The sequence below is a fragment of the Hyperolius riggenbachi genome, chromosome 10 (assembly GCF_040937935.1).
Source record: "Hyperolius riggenbachi isolate aHypRig1 chromosome 10, aHypRig1.pri, whole genome shotgun sequence".
Taxonomy (NCBI): Eukaryota; Metazoa; Chordata; class Amphibia; order Anura; family Hyperoliidae; genus Hyperolius; species Hyperolius riggenbachi.
In genome coordinates, this window is record NC_090655.1 from 244,008,480 (window position 1) to 244,032,733 (window position 24,254).

General features: G+C 43.6%; 1 protein-coding gene across 1 annotated transcript in view; it reads left to right on the forward strand.

The window, feature by feature from the left end:
• LOC137537023 (uncharacterized) overlaps positions 1–24,254 on the forward strand; it is a 213,715-nt gene that overhangs the window by 66,133 nt on the left and 123,328 nt on the right. The window contains 3 exon segments of the mRNA XM_068259179.1: positions 1,161–1,371; positions 12,273–13,371; positions 23,119–23,189. Of these exon segments, the coding sequence (XP_068115280.1) occupies positions 1,161–1,371; positions 12,273–13,371; positions 23,119–23,189 (1,381 nt within the window).

The window sequence follows — 24,254 nt, forward strand, 5'->3', positions numbered from 1 at the left end:
AACCTTAAAAACTCCCCGATCCAGCAGAGCAGAAGAGCATGTGCTATACTGGCAACAGAATGGGGGCTGCAGATGCTCACAGAACCAGTGCAAGCCTGCCCATTCCCTCTAGGTTATGTAGCCTCCATGCTGCACCTACTAACCTGTCTGCTGTGTCTTCTCTGCCACCAAGTTCCCCACCGGCTGACTGCTGCTGGGCTCAGGGACAAGCACTGGTATTGGAATGCTGGCAGAACTATAGGGCTATCATTGGATTTCAGAAGAACAAAGGGAATCCTCCATAGCACAAGGGAGGATTCTCATTGGTTTAGTGGTTGACCAATGAGAATTCTCCCTGTTGCTAGGTAGGAAGAATCCCATTGATCTATCCCTATGTTTCAGCCCAGCGATGGTGTCAGCATGCAAAGGACTAGAATGTCCAGAGTGGAAGGGTGGTGGTGGGCTGGAGGCACAGAGGTGAGTAGTGTGAACACTTATGGAATACTGTGGTGGAGCACGGCGTATCTGTTTAGGATATGCTGTGAACGCACCATTGTGCATCCGGCCTGAGTGTGAACCCAGCCGAAGTGCCCCCAGAGACTCCAAACTGTGTGACATTCTTTCCCTCTAGTCTCTACATGTTTTATCTGCATTCACATTTTAAAGGATATCTTAGTCCTAATTAAATTCTAAAAATGACACCCTGTGTGTGGGAGCTGCGCATAGGCTTACCGCTCCTCCCGTGGCCCAGCATCTGCCTCCATTCACCTGCTATTGCTGCCATTGTCCAGGTCCTGGTCAGAGAGGTCGGCACCCTTTGACCCAACGTGCTGCGCTGTGCATGTGCAGTATGTCCACTTGAGCGGCTTATGACCGATCTGAATAAGTCATCACACGTGCGTGCGTACAGCACACTGAGTTCCAGACAAGCGCAGTGACAAGATACCCAAGAGGACATAATGCACATGCACAGCACAGTATGTGTGGGTCAAAGGGCGCGACCACTCTGACAAGGACCTGGACAACGGCAGTAGAAGTGGGTGAACGGAGGCAGACGCCAGGCCACAGGAGGTGCGGTTAGCCTATGCGCACCTCCCCACACACACACTGGGTGTCATTTTTAGAATTAAATTTAGAATTTAGCTATCATTTAAATTCTCTCTCTCGTTTTGTGCACTTAGGTTGGAGAACTGGTATATGTAAGTGCTGTGGATAAAGAGGAAGAAGAGACATATGCGAGGAATGATCAGCAGTCTATGGAGGAGGGAAACCTGATGAGGGCAATTAAAGACGAAGAAAAGACGTATGTGAGGAGTGATCAGCAGTCTATGGAGGAAGATGACATGAGAGGGACAACTAAAGAAGAGGACACTGTTACAGAGTGCAGAACAGGTGAGTAATCAGCAAGCATTAAAGGGAACCTGAAGCAAGAAGTACAGTATATGGAGGCTTCCATATTAATTTCCTTTCAAACAATACCGGTTTCCTGGCAGCCCTGCTGATCTATTTGGCAAATCTTGTCAGATTTTAGAAAAATGTCAGAAACCTCTGATCTATGCTTGTTTAGGGTCTATGGCTAAAAGGCAGAGGATCAGCAGGACAGCCAGGCAACTGGTATTGCTTAAAGGGAACCCTAGGTGAGAGGGATATGGAGGCTGCCATATTTATTTCCATGTAAATAATGCCAGTTGCCTGGCGGCCCGTTTGATCTTCTGGGTTAAGTAGTGTGTAAGTAGTCAAAACCCTGGAACAAGCACATGGCTAATCCAGTAAAACCTGAGTCAGCTGAGTCAGAGGACATGATCTGTTGCATGCTTATTCAGGGTCTATCACTAAAAGTATTAGAGACACAGGATCAGAAGGACTGCTAGGCAACTGGTGTTGTTTAAAAGAAATAAATATGGCAGCCTCCATATCCCTCTCACTTCAGGTGTCCTTTACATATAGAATAAATGTTTATCTGTATTGCGGTTATGTGTCACTGCTTGCATAGTGGCCATATTAGGGGGTATGCTAGGTACTCATACAGTAGCAGTACAGATACCCTGATGGATTTGAAGTACTTTGTTCTGTTTTGTGGAGAGGGGAGATTGTGGATGAAGGAGAAGCATCCAGCTACACCTTACAGCAGAAATACAATACTAATTAGGGGTATATTTCACTTAATGAAATAGCGCGAGTAATATCCTGTTACCCGCGCTATTTCCACAGCATAGTCTAAATGTAATACTCTGCACGCTACCTGCGCTATTAGCCGCTTAGCACACGCATACACAGGAGCGCACACTATTAACTTAAACCTCCTTCCAGCAAATAAGGAGCATTCCTCTGCTCCCGCCCTGAGCCCCTTCGTCCAATCACTTTAGAGGACATGATCCCCGCACTGTGATTAGCCCAGTAGGCTGCTTGTCAAGTGACAGGCAGCCTATTGGGCCAATCAGAGTGCGGTAATCACGTCCTCTATAATGATTGGACCCACAGGTGCTAAGGGCGGGAGGAGAGGGGCGCTCCTTATTTGCTGGAAGGAGGCTTAAGGTAATAGTGCTCGCTATGCTACACTACCTGCAGCATAGTGTGCGCTCTTGTGTATGTGAGCGCTGTGCGGCTAATAGCACGCCAAACATTACCTACACTACCTGCAGCATAGTGTGCGCTAATGTGTATGTGCGCGCTGTGCGGCTAATAGCACGCAAAACATTACATTTAAAGCACGCTGTGGACGTAGCATGAGTAACAGGAGATTATTCACGATATTTCCTATAGGGCCTGTTTCCACTTATGCTGCACGCGGCACTTTCTGGTCTGCAGGTATGCAGAGGAATCCCATCAGCTGTGCCATACTATGGGATTTGCAGCCTCCTTCACCGAAACGGATGACAATGTCGGCTGAATCGCTAGGGTATGACATCCGGCCGGCAGCGACATTGTACCCTATGGCAGAGTTTCCCCGCGCGATTTGCCTGCGGGGAAACTCTGTGGATTCAGCGTGATAACCGCGCAAGTGGAAACGGGCCCTCAGGCCTTGTGCACACTGCGTTCTGATCGCGTTTGCGTTAGGCAGTTTTTGATGCGATTTTTCTTGTCTTTTCCCGGCGATTACCTGCATGCTGCTTTTTTGTACAAGCACTTTTCTAAGCGCTTTTGCAGAGCGATTGCGTTTTTTCACTTCTTGACATCAGGAAGTGAACTTTTTTGATCCGTAAAATAATAAATACATTGTCTTTATTCTAAAAACATGAATGCAGTCGCTGCACAAAGTGATTTTGTGTTATTATTTTTTTTTATGGCAAAAATTGCGATTTCGGTTTTTTTTCCACGATTTTCTTCAAATCGAGCTTTAACATTAAATTCCCAATGTACACTAACATTTACAAACATGCATTGACAGAAAATGACATCATCCTATCAAATTGATAGTATGATGTCATTTTCTGTCATGTTTATACATTTTTCTTCATTGTGAGTTTATCAAAACAAATAGCAGCTATTAATAAATGCAAAGCTGAGTACCACAGCAGATCCTGGGCAGTGGCCACTTACAGGGCAGTAGTGGTGATCCAAGTTGTTTGCTCAACAGGATAGTGGAAAGATAACAGATCCTGAGCAGTGAGTGTACACTACACTGAGGGACCATAAGAGACCGGATAGTGGAGAGATAACAGATCCTGGGCAGTGGCCACTTACAGGGCAGTGGTGGTGTTCCAAGTTGTTTGCTCGACAGATCAGTGGAGAGGTAACAGATCCTGGGCAGTGAGCATACAGTACACTGTGTGACCACGAGAGACAGGAGTGCAGAACAGGAGTGCCTGATGTGCAGATCCTTCTCCTCCACAAGCAATGTGCTGGCTGCATGACACTACTCACTACCGCTCTGACTCCTTCCGGCCGGATCGAGGAAGCGCGCCGTGCGGCCAACACAAATAATTCTATGCATGGAGCGCTTAAAATAGTACGTGTAAAAAGCCTGCATGCTTAAAATATTACGCATGAAATTAGGAAATCGTCTTGCCGCAAATCGCGATATTGATTTTAAAATCATATATCATGCAGCCCTAAAGTTTACTGTGATTAGGTTCCCTGGTCCATTGGCTGAAGAACACCCCCAAAGAATTAGGTTCCCACCACCATGTTTGACAGTGGGGATGGTGTTCTTTGGGTTGAAGGGTTCTCCTTTTTTACACCAAATGAAGGAAACATCATTGTGACCAAACAATTCAATTTTTGTTTCATCTGACTATAACACAGAAGACCATAAGTCTTCTTCTTTGTCCAGATGAGCATTTGCAAAGGCCAAGTGAGCTTTTGTGTGCCTTATCTGGAAAAGTGGCATCCTCCTTGCTCTGCATCCGTGGAACCCAGCAGTGTACGTTGGATTGTCTGCCTTGAGACATTTCCACCGGCAGAACCCAGATTCACCAGGATGGCCTTGGTGGTGATCTTTGGATTCTTTTTCACCTCTCATTATCTTCCTAGCCAGCACAGGTGTCACTTTTGGCTTCCGACCACGTCCTCTGAGATTTTCCACAGTGCAGAACATCTTGTATTTTTAATAATACTTTGCACTGTAGCCACTGAAACTTGAAAACATTTAGAAATGGCCTTGAAGTCCTTTCCTGACTTGTGAGCAGCCACAACGCGCAGCCACATGTCCTCACTGAGCTCCTTTGTCTTAGCCATGACTCTCCACAAACCAACTGCAGAGAGCTACTGATTTTCACCTGTTGAGTTGATTAAAACTGCTTAATTAATTAAGCTGACCAATAACTCACGGTAATTAGGATGCTTTAGAACAGCTTTGACTAATTGTAAGGCTGCTTACACACTAAGATGTTACAGGCGCACGTTAGTGCAGCCTGTAACGCTCCCCAACGCACAGCAATGTAACACAAGTGGGCTGTTCACACAGCCCACGTTGTGTTACATGTAAGTCTGCATGTTCTTAAGAAAGTGCAGCATGCTACGGCGTTAGAGCGGCTTAAGCCGCGTTAGACTGTCTGCACATGCGCAGTCATGTTGGGGAGGAGCGGAGAGCGGCCAGGCACATGGCTAATTAATGTTCACTGCACGTTGTGACGTGCAGTGTTTACTTCCTGGGGCGGCCGCTCTGTGCGGTGATTGGCCGGCGGTGCCACGTAATGACGCATGCATACAAGAATACGCATCACGGACGCCAGAGTGAGCTGCACAACGCGGCTCACTCTGACGTCCACAATGAAGAGCATCAGGCGTCACGTTAGGTGCACATTATGCAACCTTAACGTGGCACCTAACGCAACGTCTTGGTGTGCAAGTAGCCTAATTACATGGTTACATAGTTACATAGTTATTTTGGTTGAAAAAAAGACATACGTCTATCGAGTTCAACCAGTATAAAGTACAACACCAGCCTGCTCCCTCACATATCCCTGTTGATCCAGAGGAAGGCGAAAAAACCCTTACAAGGCATGGTCCAATTGGCCCCAAAAGGGAAAAATTCCTTCCCGACTCCAGATGGCAATCAGATAAAATCCCTGGATCAACATCATTAGGCCTTACCTAGTAATTGTAGCCATGGATGTCATTCAACCCAAGGAAAGCATCTAAGCCCCCTTTAAATTCAGGTATAGAGTTTGCCATAACGACTTCCTGTGGCAATGCATTCCACATCTTAATCACTCTTACTGTAAAGAATCCTTTCCTAAATAAGTGGCTAAAACGTTTTTCCTCCATGCCCAGATCATGTCCTCTAGTCCTTTGAGAAGGCCTAGGGACAAAAAGCTCATCCGCCAAGCTATTATATTGCCCTCTGATGTATTTATACATGTTAATTAGATCTCCTCTAAGGCGTCTTTTCTCTAGACTAAATAAACCCAGTTTATCTAACCTTTCTTAATAAGTGAGACCTTCCATCCCACGTATCAATTTTGTTGCTCGTCTCTGCACCTGCTCTAAAACTGCAATATCTTTTTTGTAATGTGGTGCCCAGAACTGAATTCCATATTCCAGATGTGGCCTTAAATATGGAATTCAGTTCTGGGTATAGAGCTTTGGATTTTCCCACAAACTGTGACAGTTTGTGAAGGTTATGAAAAATTTTGGACTGGACATTTTTTGCTCAAATGTACTGTAAATAAAAACTAAGACATTTTTTTTCCACAATAATGCCTCTTGTACATCGTCTTCTTATCTTTTGGGAGACACCTATGTCATTTCCCATCAAAAAATTACTTGCTGATTGAATCAAAGTAACTTTAAGTCAAAATTTGCCAGGGGTATGAATAATTATGGGCAGCACTGTATTTAAATCTAGCATAAAACATATTAGTGGTTTTGTCTCTCTATGACATAAATGAATATTTCCTCTACCCCGCAGTTCGTATAAATTAGAGCTAGGTAACGTCACACAGGGGCATTGCTGGGGTTTTGGAAGACTGCACATGCAGATATTCCTAAGGAAAAAGATATAGCCTCTTTAAAAAGCATACATTGCAGTGAGGACGTTATGTGTACTTCTAGCAGTTTGTTAGCCCTACAATCCTGATTGATTGCATGAGGCTTGTAGAGACCACCCCCCTCTGCTGATATACTAAGTCACTCAGCCGTGTGGACTATACTGATCAGCACAGGAGATTTGGGTGCAGCTGGTGCTACCATAGGCTATACTTATTACCAAGCTCAAATTACTTTTAAAACAATGTAATTAGTCCGTCAGCAATAGCTGTAAGCCGCATTACATCATTCCCCCACTCTCCACGGCAACCTGGAGGGGGAATAGTAATTAACGCCGCTGGGAGTTATGCAGGAGCAGGGTGAGCTATATATCGGATATATCGGCTTTACCCTGCGCTCAAATCTCCAGGTGGCTATTTCATAGGTATGCATCCTGATTACTTTTGCTTAGGTTGTGTATATAAGCAAGGCTGCTAGTCAGTTCACAGCTGATGTCAGCTTGCGTTTAAAGGATGGGTAAACCCATGGCTGGATTTACCATAAGGCACTGTAGGCCATGCCTACAGAAAGCCTGCAGATGGAAGGGGCGACTCACTCCCCTCCCCTAGTGCCTCCCTCCTTCCCTGTGCAGAGTCCTGAGAGGTTACTTGCTTAGCTCTCGGCATTCCAGTGTGGGGAGGGTACATCTGGCTTCCTAATGCTAAGAGACGCTTGTAGCTACCTATGATGGGCAAGGGAAGTAAGGGAGAAGTGACAGCTGGGCTCAGGTTTATAGGTTCATAGAGGAAGAAGTGGGGGTTTGTAGGTACATGGAGGAGGAAGTCTGGGGTGTCAGGACATCTGTGCCTTCAGGCTCCTCTGATGTAAATCCGGGCCTTGGGTAAAGCAATGGAATCAAATTTACCAGAATTCGCCAGCAATTCTCCACAATATGACATCACAACAAGGTCATTTCCACTCAGCCCCCTCCTATTATGTTACCACCCCCTCCCTTTAGACTGTAAGCCTTGCAGGGCCCTCCCTCCTTGTGTATCTGTGCACTCTGCTTACAGAGTAACGTGAACCTGAATTACTGAGACTATTACTCCAGTGTATGATATGGCATTGTGTACCTTATTGCTTATTGCCTGTTGACTGTCACTCCCATTATCAATGTCTGTAAGGTTATTTATTGTACAGTGCTGCATAATATGTTGGTGCTATATAAATTCAGTTAATAATAATAATAATAGTAAGAAGGGTGATGGTTAAGAGGGATATTTAAAGTGTAACCGAGGCGGCGCAGATGGGACCCAGAGGCATGTTACCTACTGCATTACCCATCTGTCCCCCAAGTACCGCAATATCACCCCCCCAAATTGCAGACATTGCAGGCCACAGAAGTGGTGCAGAGCTATAGGCGTTGCAGCTACCTGATCCACTAGCACCTGTATATTCCTGCATCACTAAATCTGAGGTTTACATTGCAGTTTTACATCTACAAGATTTGTACTCTAACATTTATGGTGAATATTTGACTTTTTACTATAGAAATTAGAGGGCGCTGCTCTTAATTGCTTAAATATAACTTAGGATGGGGTATTCCAATTCTGGAAATATTACCCAACCAGTCCAATCACCATTGAACTGATACAGCCTCACTTCCTCCTGCTGCTACCTATAAAGATGGGTTACACCCCTTATCCCACCTCCACTGGCACAAAATATTATATAGAAAAATAGGTGCGCTAGGATAAATAATTAATATTGATTATCACCAACTACAGTTCCTTGCAGAATAAACATTCTTTATTATATAGTAGATTATCTATATCATATAGTCATTTGCATACAGGAACACTAGTACCAGCATCTATTACCCATTGGCCATTTTAGTCCAGTACTTTTACAGATAGATATCTTTTTGTCATGTATCATGTTATTTGATCATTGTATCAGAGTCCCCCAGTGTTTGTTACCCAATTTTTAAATGTTTTTATCCTTTTTGTGTCGCAGAGTGTTCAATAAAGATTATGCTTATGAAGCCCTTGTACTTTATATTGTTTATATTATGGCCCATACAGATGATCTTTTTTTTTTGGTTCTACACAGTCTTTTTACATCTGATGGGGCACTTATTATGGTGTTGTAAATTTAATTTAGACTCAGTTTTGTTTGTTAGTATCTATATCATGTCACGGTATGAAATAAAATTGTATTTATCAATATCAATGATTATAACAATCTTCCACACACTCATACACACATAGGAGATCTGGTTCCCTTTAAAACTTATAAGTCGACTATATATGAAGCCATAAAAATAGAATAAAATTGCAAAAAATTGTGCACGCATAAAAAACCAATGTGAATAACATCAGAGGGAAAATAGGATTCAAAAAAATTTCCTATTTAAAGTTCTCTTCTTACATAGTTACATAGTTATTTTGGTTGAAAAAAGACATACGTCCATCGAGTTCAACCAGAATAAAGTACAACACCAGCCTGCTCTTCTGTTTCTTGCACAATATCACAGTAGGTTCCGTCATGCAGAATGGTTCCTCACTACATAAACACCACTGATGGTAATATTATAGCACTATTCACCTTGTTGTGCAGGATATATAAACAATTGGAGATTGCAGATTACTCCGTCTGTTTCTAATCAATAAAAGTATGCTCACCAGACCTTTTCCATATAATCTTCAGCCTCAACCCGGGTCTGTATTGTCTGCTTACACAGGCGAATTCTCCGGACAGCGTCTTCCTATGCGACAGTGAGCCAGTTTCCGTCACTTGCATACCGCTCAGATGCTGCCTGTACAGTCCACGCTGACCTCCGGGGAGTACTTCCGGTTTACTGGTGATGCCTGGGAGACGTCACCAAGCTTGTGCGTCTCACCTCTGCTGCTGATGCCGCTTCCTTGCACTCCACCTGGATCTCTGAATGAGATTGTATACAGTGTCACTTTGTGGATGTCGGTAGCGGTATTGGAGTATGAACGGGTGCCCCTGTCACTTATCCATACATCAGATCCAATGGATTGACATGTTTCGACTGTCTCAGCAGTCTTCCTCAGAATCATTGGCAATAATTGTTATAATCATTGATATTGATAAATACAATTTTATTTCATACTGTGACATGATATAGATAATCTACTATATAATAAAGAATTTTTATTCTGCAAGTAACTGTAGTTGGTGATAATCAATATTAATTATTTATCCTAGCGCACCTATTTTTCTATAGAATATTTGACTTTTAAACTGGTGCGTAACAATAACCCCTGCTTGGCAGGGGCCTGGCAGCTGGGGGTGGAGGTTAAGATATGTAACAATAACCCCAGCATGGGAGGGGCCCGGGAGATGGGGGGTGGAGCTTCAGATGTGTAACAATAACCCCTGCGTGGGTGGGAGCTGGGGAGGAGTTTAAGATATGTAACAATAACCTTTGCTTGGGGGGTCCCGGGAGCTGGGGGGTTGGGTTTCAGATGCGTAACGATAACCCATGCGTGGGAGGTGCCCGGGAGATGGGAGTGGAGCTTCAGATGCGTAACAATGACCCCAGCAGGGGAGTGGCTAGGGAACGGTACCCTGATCCTGTACATATTGCAGAGCTGCAGTGAAGCAGTATACATTACCTACTCCTGTCGACAATACAGGTTCCTTCACTTCCTCTTCAGTGTGCAAGTGGAGCGCAGCCAGCAGTTGCCAAGCAACATGTTACTGAACCTGCATGGTGATTGGCTGGCTGCACGGCCCTTGCAAACTGAAGAGGAAATGAAAAGGGGCTGTTTAGCTCTGCTGCTGTTACACATGATGTCCCCCCTAGATCATAAGCCCAGCACACAAATCACCCCCCATTATGTAGGTTGGGAGAAGGGGGGATGGTCCAGTGTAGTTACGCCCCTGGTCTTTGCTTAAAATAATGCAACAGAAAGAGTGTGTAGGTGTTTAACGTCAAGGGAAAACAGTGATGAATTTGGGTACTAGATGGAAGTATCTGGATCCCCTAGATGCTTCCCCCGTCTCCCTTCACCCCTCTGCCTTGCCATTCCAGCGCTGCCCCCCCCCCCGCAAAGCAGACCGACAAGCTGGGTGCATGGCTGCGCTGTGTAGCCTCAGACTGCTAATGCCTGCACGGTAGCACAGAGACAAACAGGCTTAGCTTTTTCAGCCTCATATCCATCTTGCTTAAGGTGTCCTTTAAGGGTTAAGAGAAAAATGAAGGAGAGGAAGACAAGTGGTGGGGAGAGCAGACCTCAGGTCACGTCTGGCCAGAGGGATATCTCTGCAGATCAGAGGCTCCCTTCCCTTCATTACTGTGTGCGACATCCATTTACATGAGCAGCGCCCCCTAGCAGTCAGGATGTCCCACACTCTCCACAGCAAGTTCCAATGGAGCTCCTCTGCCTCACACTGACTGCCTGGCGAAGTGAGTAATGTCCTGATTACTGCCTGATTCTCTCTCCTCACTAGTCAGACAGGCAGCCTCCTAATGTCATCCGGGTGAGCTAAAGATTCTAATGGCGGGAAGAGAGGGAGAGGATCGGGGTGCTCCAGCACTTGGTCAAGGCCTGAACCAAATGGTGCCACTGACTTCACAATGTATTTATTGGCACAATTAGGAACAAAAGAGAAAAAAAGGTAAATTTACAAGGGGCATATGAGTGGCACGAATATACAATGGTGATAAAAATGTGTAACGCCGCGGTCACAGTGGGACGTTGCATTGCGTTCCCTATATAACAGGAAGACAATGCAATGGAAGTCGTACTGCACATAACGAAGGTGCTATGTCACATACAGTGAAGCATACAGTCCATGAAAGTATGCTTCACTGTATCTGTTAAGATGCCCGTTTAGCAGTAATGTACTGCATGCAGTGCGTTACCATAGAGCAGCTGGTTATACTGCAATGCTACCGCCGCACTGTGAATGTGGCTTAGGTGGTGCCTTGCAGTGCAGTAAGCCGCATGTCAAAGTGGTCATCACACCGTAACGCACCACTGTGGGCGTGGCCAGAATGAAAGTACATTGCTTTACACACATAACACAGATTTCTTCCTATATGTACATGTAGGCCTGTCACAAGAGTAAAACGTAGAACCCATTGGGCTCTATTCACAATCACACATGCGGTAATGTTTTGTTTTGTTTTACAGCAAAATTACCACCAGCTGTAATTTCCGCATTTTTTTCTGCATTTACAAAAAAATTTCTGTGTGTTTTCCACATACGAGTAGATGGCGGTAAAAAGATATGGAAACCGTTGTCAAACATGCAGGAAAAAAATTGTCAAAATAAATGTTTTTAAAGTCCAGCAAACACAGCGCTAAAGGCTCTAGACTCCATTTAATTTATTGGGAAGCAGAAAATTATCACCAGGCACTTGCAGGTGATAAAAAATCGGTAGTTAAGGTATAAATAATGTGCCCTTTTTTATGTGAATTTTGTTTTTTGTGAAGAAAATAATCGTATTTAACAATTTTCACATTTTTGCATTATTTTTGCACTTTTCCGCATGCGTAAATATCATGCGGAAAACTTTGTGAATGTCAGCATGGTCTTATTTCCTTTGGAAATTTTCTGACTTTTGTTTACCACCATGCAATAAATGATTGTGAATAGAGCCCATTGTCTCATCAAGCTCTACAATTTACTGCTTTTCCATGTATGGCCAATGAGATGCAAATAACTCTGACTGCAATGCAAATTGTATGCTTCTTATCAGATGCAGCTGCTGCATTTGCTCCATCTCCAATCTGCATAAACTTTGCACCAACTTGGAATTATCAGCATCCCACTGACTATTCCTAATGATAATTGTTCCTCCCCTCAGAATTCTCTAACAGGAAGTGATGATGTTTCTCTATTTGCAGGGCGGAGTCCCGGCATCAGGAACCTCTCAGAGACTCGTCTCTCTGTATCCACAGACTGTACAATGGATGATGATGTCATTGGACAAGAGGGTCCTCCAAATATTCCCCCAGTCTCCCCTCACCTGTCTAATCCTGGGGTGTCTCATACCCAGCAGAGCTCTCCCCCTGCTGGAGGGTCTCATTCCTGTTCCACCTGTGGGAAATGTTTTATTCAGAAGTCGCATCTTGTCAGACACGAGAGATCTCACATGTGTAAGAAGTCCTATTCATGTGCTAAGTGTGGGAAACGTTTTAGAGCTAAAAGAAACCTTGTCAGACATGAGAGATCTCACACGGGTGAGAAGCCTTATGCATGTGCTGAGTGTGGGAAATGTTTTAGGCAAAAATCACAACTTGTCTCACATGAGAGAACTCACACTGGCGAGAGACCATATTCATGTGCTGAGTGTGGGAAATGTTTTACAGCTAAAAGAAGCCTTGTCAGTCATGAGAGAACTCACACTGGTGAGAAACCATATTCATGTGCGGAGTGTGGGAAATATTTTAGGAATAAAGCACACCTTGTCTCACATGAAAGAACTCACACTGGTGAGAAAGCATATTCATGTGCTGAGTGTGGGAAATGTTTTGTAGCTAAAGGAACCCTTGTCTATCATGAGAGACTTCACACTGGCGAGAAACCATATTCATGTACTGAGTGTGGGAAATGTTTTGGAGATAAAGCAAACCTTGTCTATCATGAGAGAACTCACACTGGTGAGAAACCGTATTCATGTGCTGAGTGTGGGAAATGTTTTGCACTTAAAGCACACCTCGTGAAACATGAGAGAACTCACACTGGTGAGAAACCGTATTCATGTGCTAAGTGTGGGAAATGCTTTAGGAATAAAGGAAATCTTGTCTTACATGAGAGAAATCACACTGGTGAGAAACCATATTCATGTGCTGAGTGTGGGAAATGTTTTGCACTTAAAGCATACCTTGTCAAACATGAGAGAGCTCACACTGGTGAGAAGCCATATTCATGTGCTGAGTGTGGGAAATGTTTTGCACAGGAATCAACTCTTGTCAGACATAAGAGAACTCACCCTGGTGAGAAGTAAGGATCAGTGAAACAGCTTTTTCTTCAGTGAACCTGGCCTTGCCTGTTAGTGGCTGCTGCACACTGCGCTCCATCTACCTGACAGAGCCGGAAATAGGGAGGATGGAGAGCAACAGCCAATAACAGGCTTGTTCAGTTTCACTTATCCCTCTATCATTACCAGTGAGAAGCTCTATTAATGCACTGAGTGTGGGAAATGTGATGACCTTAAAGGAATACTATCGATGTATGCATTTATTTTTAAATGCTGTATGTTGTAGCACACATTAGGACAAGTACTAGGAGCAATTTGATTCCTCACACAGCTGTTCCTCTCAGCTGTAAAATCCTCCGTCAGTTTTGGCGTCAGAGGGCTAGACCATGTCTCTGCACAGGGGAGTTGCTATCAACTCCTCAGTTTATAGTTTAATTATCACCTTGCTGAAAGAATCTTATTGATATGGTGGTAAGGGGTTAAAGATTCTAGCAATGTGTGTTTATTATCTTTGTTTCTCTTGACTGATAAAGATACTAATAATGCTAATTGTAGACAGTGGTCTGCCCCTCTCAGCAGCTTGTAAAGTGGATGCAGCCTGGAGTGAATCACCACAAGCAGGCAGCCAGGCAACCAGTCTGAGTGTAAACACAGACTAGTGTTATAGCTAGTTATATTCCAGCAATATTACAGCTCATTTAGTTACCTGTTACCACCTCAGATCAGCCTATTTCTCCTCATGTCTCCTGCATGCTGTGAGTGACACAGTGAAATATAGTTGTGAGCTGTGTGACAGAGTAACCAAGCAGCTCAGGGTGACCCAAACTACTATGAGCTGTGTGAAAAAATAATTTTAAGCAGGGATAGAGGGAGAGAGACCAGGGTGAATAAATAAAGTGCCCCTTGCACTAGTGGTAATGTGTACACTAATATAGAGTATTAAAAAAAAGTTGTTTCAATCGATAGTATTCCTTTAAGTGTTGTTTTACAATGTTTCCTTTATTCTTTATAAAGTGCACATGGATGGAAGCATCTTTACACAGAATCCCGAGGACTCTTTCACGCTAGTCAGTGAATTGATTTATTAAAGCCTTAAATATCCTGAACAGAGGAGACATGATGAGATAAACACAAAAGGGCGCTATTCTAGTTTAGGGGACCCAGCAGGAAACCTCATAGGGAACAGTTCTCCAATCACAGAATCCTCTACAGCACGAAGCATTGTGATTGGCTGAATAGTGTGGGCATATAATACAACTAGAAACCTAGCAGTTTGGGGGAGTGCTGTCCACCCAATCATGTTGGGGGAATTTCCCTATGAGGTTTCCTGCTGGGCCCCATAAATTAGACTAGCGCCCACAAAAGTACTAACCCAGAAACACACACAGTCCTGCGAGACCCAAGTAATGTCTCTTTGTACATATACACAGGAGCTAACCGTGCCTGAAGGGTGACCACCTCACACCTCCAGAAATACATCCAACACAGAGAATGGTCATGGCCTCAACCAAGGCCAGATTTATACCTCTTCTGCCCCAGGCCAAGTATGTTGGAGCTCTCCAGCTATGTGCAGCAGCGCCTCACCCATTCCATGTGCAGCCCCCTCTTCCATGTGTAACATCCATGTACTGCAGCCCCTCCCATTCCATGTGCAGCCTCCTCTTCCATGTGTAACATCCATGTACTGCAGCCCCTCCCATTCCATGTGTAACATCCATGTACTGCAGCCCCTCCCATTCCATGTGCAGCCCCCTCTTCCAGGTGTATCATCCATGTACTGCAGCCCCTCCCATTCCATGTGCAGCCCCCTCTTCCAGGTGTATCATCAATGTACTGCAGCCCCTTTCATTCCATGTGCCTCCACCTCTTCCATGTGTAACATCCATGTACTGCAGCCCCTCCCATTCCATGTGCAGCCCCCTCTTCCATGTGTAACATCCATGTACTGCAGCCCCTCCTATTCTATGTGCAGCCCCCTCTTTCATATGTAACATCCATGTACTGCAGCCCCTCCTATTCCATGTGCAGCCCCCTCTTTCATATGTAACATCCATGTACTGCAGCCCCTCCCATTCCATGTGCAGCCCCCTTTTCCATGTGTAACATTCGTATACTGCAGCCCCTCTCATCCATGTATAGCTTCCTTGGGCATCAGCTTCCATTTTTTCCTGTGTTACTCCCCATTTGCATTTTTTTCTTTCATAAGTAGCAACCCCTGTTTCACATCTAGGAGCCCCCTCAGGCTGCAGCCACCCAAGGCCCAGGCCTTTCAAGAAATCCAACCCTGGCCTCAGCTGTATAAGAACAATGTTAGTTTATTGTAGTAATCACAATGTATACAGATGCTCTGTCTTGCACTGTGGTTATTGCAATGTGGTTGCTGTATACATAGTTATTTGGGTTGTAAAAAGACATACATACATCCAGTTCACCCAGAAAATAAAGTACAACACTATCCTGCATCCTCACATATTCCTGTTGATCCAGAGGAAGGCGAAAAACTCTTACAAGGCATGGTCCAATTAGCCCCAAAAGGGAAAAAAATCCTTCCCAACTCCAGATGGCAATCATATAAAATCCCTGGATCAACACCACAAGAATTACTGGTACCTAGTATTCATATCCATGGATGTCTTTCAATGCAAGGAAAGCATTTTAAACCCCTCCCCTTCCCTTAAACACAGATATAAAATTTGCCATAACTACTTCCTGTGGAAATACATTCCATATTTGAATCACTCCTAGGGTAAAGAACTAAATAAATTGCCTAAACTGTTTTCCTCCATGCACAGATCATGCTCCTTAGTCCCTTGCACAAGCCTAGGGACAAGATTTTATAATGCTCTCTGATGAATTTCAAGATGTTAATTAGATCTCCTTTAAGGTGTCTTTTCTCCAGACCAAATAAACCCAGTTTAACCTTTCTTGGTAAGTGAGACATTCCATCCCTCTAATCAATTGTGTTTCTCGTCTCAGCATCTGCTCTAAAATGGCAATATCCTTCCTGTAATGCTGTGCCCAGAACTGTATTCCATATTGCAAATGTGGCCTTACTAGAGAGCTGAACAAGGGCAATACGCTAGCATCTCAAGTTTTTATTTCCTTTTTAATTCATCACAAAATTGTATTTGCTTTAGCTGCAGCTGCTTGGCATGGAATACAATTATTTTACTTGTTGTCAATGGGTGCTCCTAAGTCCCTATCCAAGCTTGATGTCCCCATCTGTATTCCGTTTACTTTGTATGTCGCTGGAACAAGGGTGTGCAAACTATGGCCCGTGGGCCGCATTCGGCCCACCAAGCTATTTTATCAGGCCCGCTGCTGCAGGGACAGATTCAATGCCCCCCCCCCCCCAGCAGGTGAACTGGTGTTGTGGCATTACGGATACTGGCCCCAGGCTGCAGAAGTATGTGACTGCGGGAAAATGGTGGCTAAAGCCCTGCACTGGAGACTATTTGTGTCTTCAGTGCAGAGCTTCGGGCAGGATTTTCCTGTAGCCCTGCACTGCCTGTTAGCACGGGACATGTGAAGATCAGGGAGCGATGTTGGATGCCAAGAGTCACCTGCTAGAGACACCAGGTAGATTGCTTTTATTTTCATGGCATTGGAGACATTAGGGGACAGTATCTTAGGGGTGGGGGACTGCCTGATGGGGCACACATCAATTGAAAGACACATTAGGCAGAGTTCCCCTTTGAGGGCAGGAAATACTGCTTTATTTGTATGTGTATTTTTGAGATGGAAATGATGCCAAATGTGTGTACCTCGTGGGAACATTGCCGCATTACGTATATCTTGTGGGAACATTACCACCTTACATGTATTTTGTGGGAAACACTGCTGTTTACGAGTATTTTGTGTATTTTGTATTGTATTGTATTGTATTTTGTGGGAACAGTGAGGTTGATTCATTAATTTGAGCAATCCAAATAAAATCTCAGTGTGCACGCTACGGGTGGTAGTGCTGCATAGCAGGCATTGGTAACTCCTTTTAAATAATGGGCACTCTGTTAATCCCGCCCTGAGTCCCGTTGAGTCCTTTTGAGTAGCTTTTTAGGACATGATCACCGCACTTTGATTGGCTCAATAGGCTGCCTGTCATTTGATTATATGCTACAATAAATTAACATTGCTCTGATACTGTTGAGCCCATGACCATTTTTGTGCATTACATGTAGTAATAGGCCTGAACTTGGTTCACTTAATTTTTTGCCATTCCAAGGGTTAATAAACCAGAAGCTTCATCTATGAAAATGAGGCATGATCTGCAGATACATTCAGCGATGGCTCTTCTGAAGAGTAAATAAAAAACCCAAAACACTTTTATATGACTGAACAAACACTCCTGACAACAAAAGAGTGGTTAGAAGATAATTATTTTGTTAGGAGCTGAATGACTCTAATTTTATATCACACTGATATGGCTGCTGTGCACAAGTCGACATTTAACCCTATAAAGTGAAAATAAAAATGTGAGACTCCAGGAAAGCCCTGTATACCATTGTTACTACACATACTGTACCATTCCTTATCTGCTGAATTTATTTACACTTCAAGTTATCTGGGAAATTTGATGATGTTCCTCCAATATATGTGCAATGGAATAATATATGAGAAAGAAGCATTTCCCAGGGTGTGAATCAGAAGGTTTGGCCTACCACAAGGTCACAGAATATTATACAAAGTTAGCTGAATAAGGTAGAGAATGCATCTGTGATGATGTTATTTTGTGTATAACTGAGTGGCTCTGATTATTAGGCTCGGTAAGATTGGATAAAGGCCGGCTTACACGTTAATAATTCATATTATGTTATATTTCACTTAAAAAATGTTACTAGATTTGAATGTTAGAGGTATTACAATCATTTCAGTGACTACTTATTATTTGTATATACTCTGTTTACAATAATGTGAATACATTATTTTCATATGTACAGAATGGAATCGTCAATATCATCAATTCATTTCCTGTGTATGGTAGAATTTGCTGTGTAGAAATGATACTTGCAATAAATTACTATATATTTTGCAGATGTCACCAAGTTAGGTTCCGCAGGTGCTGTTTAGAAGGGTGGACTCTCCAGTTTCCTGTGGGCTGGCAATGTACCAAGATAGGCGCTGTCTACTCTTGGCAAGCATCCACTACAATCGCCAGGAGCTTCTACAGATCAGATCAAGCAGCACAGGAGATTACTTTAACACGGAATCAATACCGCAGGAGATTCTTAGATCACCGGGTCTTTCGTTAACCACTGCTATCCTCGGGAATAGACGGGGCAGAAAGCGAAGCAAGAGGAAACAAAAGAGAGGTAAGCGATCAGGACTGCTAACTAGACTGATAGCTACTCCACATAAAACCCCTCTTCCTAGCGCACTGCTTGCAAATGTGAGATCCCTCGCAAATAAAATGGATGAGCTCCGACTGGATATCTCCACGTATAAAACTATGAGAGACTATTGCCTTTTGATTTTTTCGGAGACATGGCTGGACCCCTCCATACCAGACGCTGCAGTTGAGCTTGCAGGTCACACGCTTCACCGTGCTGATCGAACGCATGATTCTGGCAAGAAAACAGGTGGAGGACTATGTTTATATCAATAATGCTTGGTGCACTAACGTAACCATAATCAACAAGTCTTGTTCACCTGATGTGGAATATCTAATGCTGAGATGTCGACCGTTTTACCTACCCAGGGAACATACAGTTATTATAATTATGGCAGTATACATTCCACCTCATGCCAATACTAAGTCAGCAAATGAACAACTGTTTGATGTCATTAGTAAGCAACAGAACTCACACCCTGATGCAATTTTCATAATTGCTAGAGATTTTAACCAAGCAAATCTTAAGAAGGTATTTCCCAGATTTTATCAGCATGTGGACTGTAAAACCAGAGGAGAAAACACCTTGGATCATGTCTATACAAACATAAAAAGTGCCTACAAGATCACCCCACGCCCCCCACTGGGACAGTCTGACCATCTATCTTTGTTTCTTATTCCCGCATACAAAGCCATTATCAACAATGCTAAACCAATTAGTAAGTCTGTTAATGTCTGGCCTGAGACTGCCGTCTCTCAGCTCCAAGATTGCTTTGAAAATACAGACTGGGATATTTTCTTTCATGAAACAGACCTGGAGACGAGTACTTCCTTTGTATTGTCATATGTTAATTTCTGTGTGGACAACATCACTGTCAACAAAAGAATTACGGTTTACCCAAATCATAAAACATGGATAACAAAAGAACTCAAGGGACTTCTAAAGAATAGAAACAAAGCTTTTAAAATACAGGACAAAGAAGCATATTCTTCAGCCAGAGCAAGTCTGAAAAAAGGCATACGAAATGCAAAACTTAAATACAAACAAAGAATTGAGGAAAACTTTGAAAATGACTCAAACCCAAAGAGGATGTGGCAAAGCATTCAACTATTCACAGATTACAAAAAGAATAGCACTCAATATACACTGGACAATAACATCCCCAGCCTAGCAGAGGAACTTAACAACTTCTTTGCTAGATTTGAAAAAGACAACAATCGGCCTCCAGTCAACTTTGGGCTCACAGCCTCACAGCCTCACAGCCTTTAATCCTTCACATACATGAAGTGCAGCAAGCACTCACAAATATCAACACCAGGAAAGCTGCAGGTCCTGATGGTGTGCAAGGACGTGTGCTCCAGGCCTGTGCTGGTCAACTAGCGAAAGTTTTTACACAAATATTCAACATCTCTCTGTTCTTGGGTGTAGTCCCATCATGCCTTAAATCTACAACCATTGTGCCAGTCCCAAAAAATCCTAGGATAACCTGTCTTAATGATTATCGACCAGTTGCTCTAACCCCTGTCATCGCCAAGTGCTTTGAACGACTGGTAGCCACACACATCAAGGCCTCCATCCCAGCAAATCTAGATCAACACCAGTTTGCTTACCGAACAAATAGATCGACTGAGGATGCCATCTGTGTAGCTCTCCATGCTGCCCTCTCACACCTGGAAAAGCAAAACTCCTATGTTAGGATGCTCTTTGTTGACTACAGCTCAGCATTTAACACCATTGTACCTAGCCAGCTGACCAACAAACTCCATGCACTTGGTCTTGCTCCCTCCATATGTACTTGGTTATTGGACTTCCTTACTAATCGCCCTCAAACTGTCAGACTAGGAAAACAGACATCCTCCACCCTTACCCTGAGCACTGGCGTGCCACAGGGCTGTGTATTAAGCCCTCTCCTCTATGCACTTTTCACCCATGACTGCCAGCCTATCCATACCTCAAACACAATTGGTAAGTTTGCAGATGATACGACTGTCATTGGGCTTATATCAGACAATGAGGAAGCTGCATACAGAGAAGAAGTTAGGAACCTGACTGCATGGTGCGACAATTAACAACCTGTTATTAAATACAAAGAAGACCAAAGAAATTATTCTGGACTTTAGGACCACCAAAAAGACCACTCACCTACCGCTAATGATCAATGCAGAGGCTGTAGAGAGAGTTTCCAGCTTCAAATTTTTGGGAGTCACCATCGCAGAGAACCTGTCCTGGGCTGACAATGCTTTAGCTCTAACTGGCAAAGCACAACAACGCCTCTACTTTCTGAGAAAACTAAGGAGCGCTAATCTCCCACAGAAGCTGCTGGTTAATTTCTACAGATGCACTATAGAAAGCGTTCTTACCAATTGCATGACGGCCTGGTACAACAGCTGCACGAAGGCTACTAGAGAAGCCCTGCAGCGAGTTGTTAAAACAGCAGAAGCCATTATTGGCACTGAACTACCATCACTGGAACTTTTGTATAATACTCGCAGCGTGAGAAGGGCCAAAAACATTATCAAGGACAACACTCACCCTGGAAATGCCTTGTTTGAGCTCCTTCCATCAGGTAAACGTTTTAGATCAATCCGCACACACACAAACAGACTGAAAGACAGCTTTTTCCCATCTGCCATAAACTTGATGAACTCTGAATCCTCTCTGAAATAATTAACACTGTGTACATATTGTTTAAATATCTGTAATACCTGGCATATGTGTATAATTTCTTCTCTTCCTTGTTACTATCACTATGTTCCCTATATGCACCGTGGGGTTGTCATGAAAAGTAATTTTGTTGTGTTACACAATGACAATAAAGTTAATTGAATTGGGTTGCCTGTATCCCCGGGTGGCTTTACACCTGAGAGGTTATCATGTCTTGTGAGTCAGGCGTCTGTTATCTCTACTCCTCCTTTTGCATCCTGCTTATACAGGCAGCATCACACTGCATCATGGGAGATTACAGAAATTTCTTCCTTTTATTCAACTATAGAAATAGCAGACACAGTAGGTTATTCCTGAAAAACTGAGCACTTACCTGCCGAAACTAGGTGAGGTCAGAAAAATTGAGCAGTTACCCGCTGAAACATTGAAAATAGCAGCCACACTAGGTGGTGCCTGAAAAATTGAGCAGTTACCTGCTTGACTTTCAGCATCTGTATGGCATTCAGGCCATAAAAATTGGCAATCACCTACTGAATAAATATTTGACTTTCAGCCTCTGTGTGACACAGAGACCAGGGCGACATGAGGCCTGGAATGCGCCAGGGTAATAATGGGTAAAAATCTAATTAAATTAGGACCTTATTACACATTATTATTATTTATTGTATTTATAAAGCGCCAACATATTATGCAGCGCTGCACAACAGATAAAAGGGTTAACATACAAGGTAGGACATACAGGAAACTCACAACAAAACAAGATCATGCAAATGATTTGATAACAATAGTGTCATAGCTCAAAGCAGAGATTGTATTAGTCCACAAAAGGGGTGATTGTCAGTAAGATTGCATAATCAAGCTGGAAACACTAAGGGAGAGGACCCTGCCAGAGGCTTACAATCTAAAGTGTGGGGGTGGAGACAATAGGTGCTTCTGTTGAGAGGGTGTCTAACAGAACATATTATGGTGCTGGTGTAGGGGGGTATGTGAGCATAAAAGGGTGAGTCTTGAGAGCTTGTGTGAAGGTATTAAAGGTGGGGGCGAGTCTGGTGGCTGAAGGGAGCGAGTTCCAGCGAGTAGGGGCAGCCCTGGTGAAGTCCTGCAATCGTGCATGTTTGTTTTTATTTGGTGGGGTGGCTTGTGGGCTGTGCAGTCCAGATTCAAAGGCAGAGATGATCTAGTTAGACAGCAATAGTCTGCAGCAATACATGTAAATCACAACAAAGATAATGTTACGTTCGATGTGGTGCTTATTTCTGCTGAATTACTGGTAAATCCGGGTAAATTCATTTTTTTCGCCCTTTGAAAGCTGCCCTTAGAAAGCGAACCTATTTTTCGACATCAGTGCTGTAACCCTCTAGTGTCCATGACTCAATTTTTTTTTTTTTTTTTTACAAATGTCCAGTAATCCACACTGCTATGTGCCAGGTGACTTTGCTTTTCTGTCACGATCTCTCCTGCTGCACTGAATGTCCTTTCTGACAGGGAACTTGAGGTGGGGCAAGCCAACAGCTCCATGGCAAATTGCTCTGGCCACAGGTCAAGCCTACACACCCAGAAGTCCAGAGGTTCCTCAGTCCTCAGACTGTTCACAGTGATCATTAATAGTGCTGCTCATACCGAGTAGCTTTGATTACGTAGCTACTCAGAAATAAAATTGAAATTAGCCAGCGCTGACCACAGGAGAGAAGGGGTTAACTTACCCATGCTGCCTCCTGGATCGGATGCACTCCACTTGCATTCCAGATCACTCCCACTCTTTTTCCTTCTGGGTTGAAGGAGGGAGCGTGGGAGTAACATGGAGTTTGATGTGGAACGCAAGTGGAGCTTTTTGGATCCAGGCGGCACGGGTGAGTTAACCCCCCATCTCCCATGGTCATCGCTGGCTAATTTAAATTTCGATTCCGAGTAGCTAAATACTAGTAGCTACTTGGTATGAGCAGCACTAATCCTTAACCCAAGGTAGTCGGATATCTGCTGGTCGAGGCGTTCCCTGAGGATGGATCCAGAAGCACCCTGTTGAGGCTTTGTGCAGAATAAGGATCTCATATCGGACATGATCGCTACCTCACCTTTAGCATGAAATTGCGCTGTTATTGCAAGCGGGGAACTGTTACTGGCACCGCTTTGGCTTATAATGTTTTTTTTTTCTATAGTCCCACAATTAAATCCTTTGCAGATCTCCAGACAGAATTTATGCTACCTCAATCCCAACTTTTCACCTACCACAGAATATTTCATCTGATCAAAACCCATAATATACAGATACCTCAATTGCCTGCCCAGATACTTACTTTATTAAACTTCAAAGGTTCGCATAGAGGAGATATAGCGACATGGTATGAAACTTTCCACATGACCACATGCTCCACTCTTAAACGGTTTGCTCTCAGCTGCTCCAATGACCTTAATACTCAGATATCGTACTACTATGGTGCAATTCCCATTGGGAACAATCCTGCAAACTCCTATACCGATGGTATTATACCCCAAGAAGGCTGGCATCCTTCTCGGTCGGTAGATCTCCTCTATGTTGGCACTGTCTTTCTGCTCGAGGAACGTTATTACATATGTTCTGGGAGTGCCCATTCATTTTTGCTTTTTGGAAACAAGTTGAGGCCTTGATAAGATTTTTTAAATATAATTTCAAACTATCCCCTCAATTGGCCGTACTATTGGTGGGATTAGAGGAACTCCCTAAACAAATTAGACCTCAAATAGCTCATACTATGCTCACAGCTCTCTCACTGATCTCCTCCAACTGGAAATCAGTAGACCAAATTTCTATTGTACAGCTGAAATACATGGTCACGAGAAACCTACTTATGGAGCAAAAAAAAAATCAGAAATAGAATGTGGGGGGGGGGGGGGGGGTACATATACAGTGGGTTGCAAAAGTATTCGGCCCCCTTGAA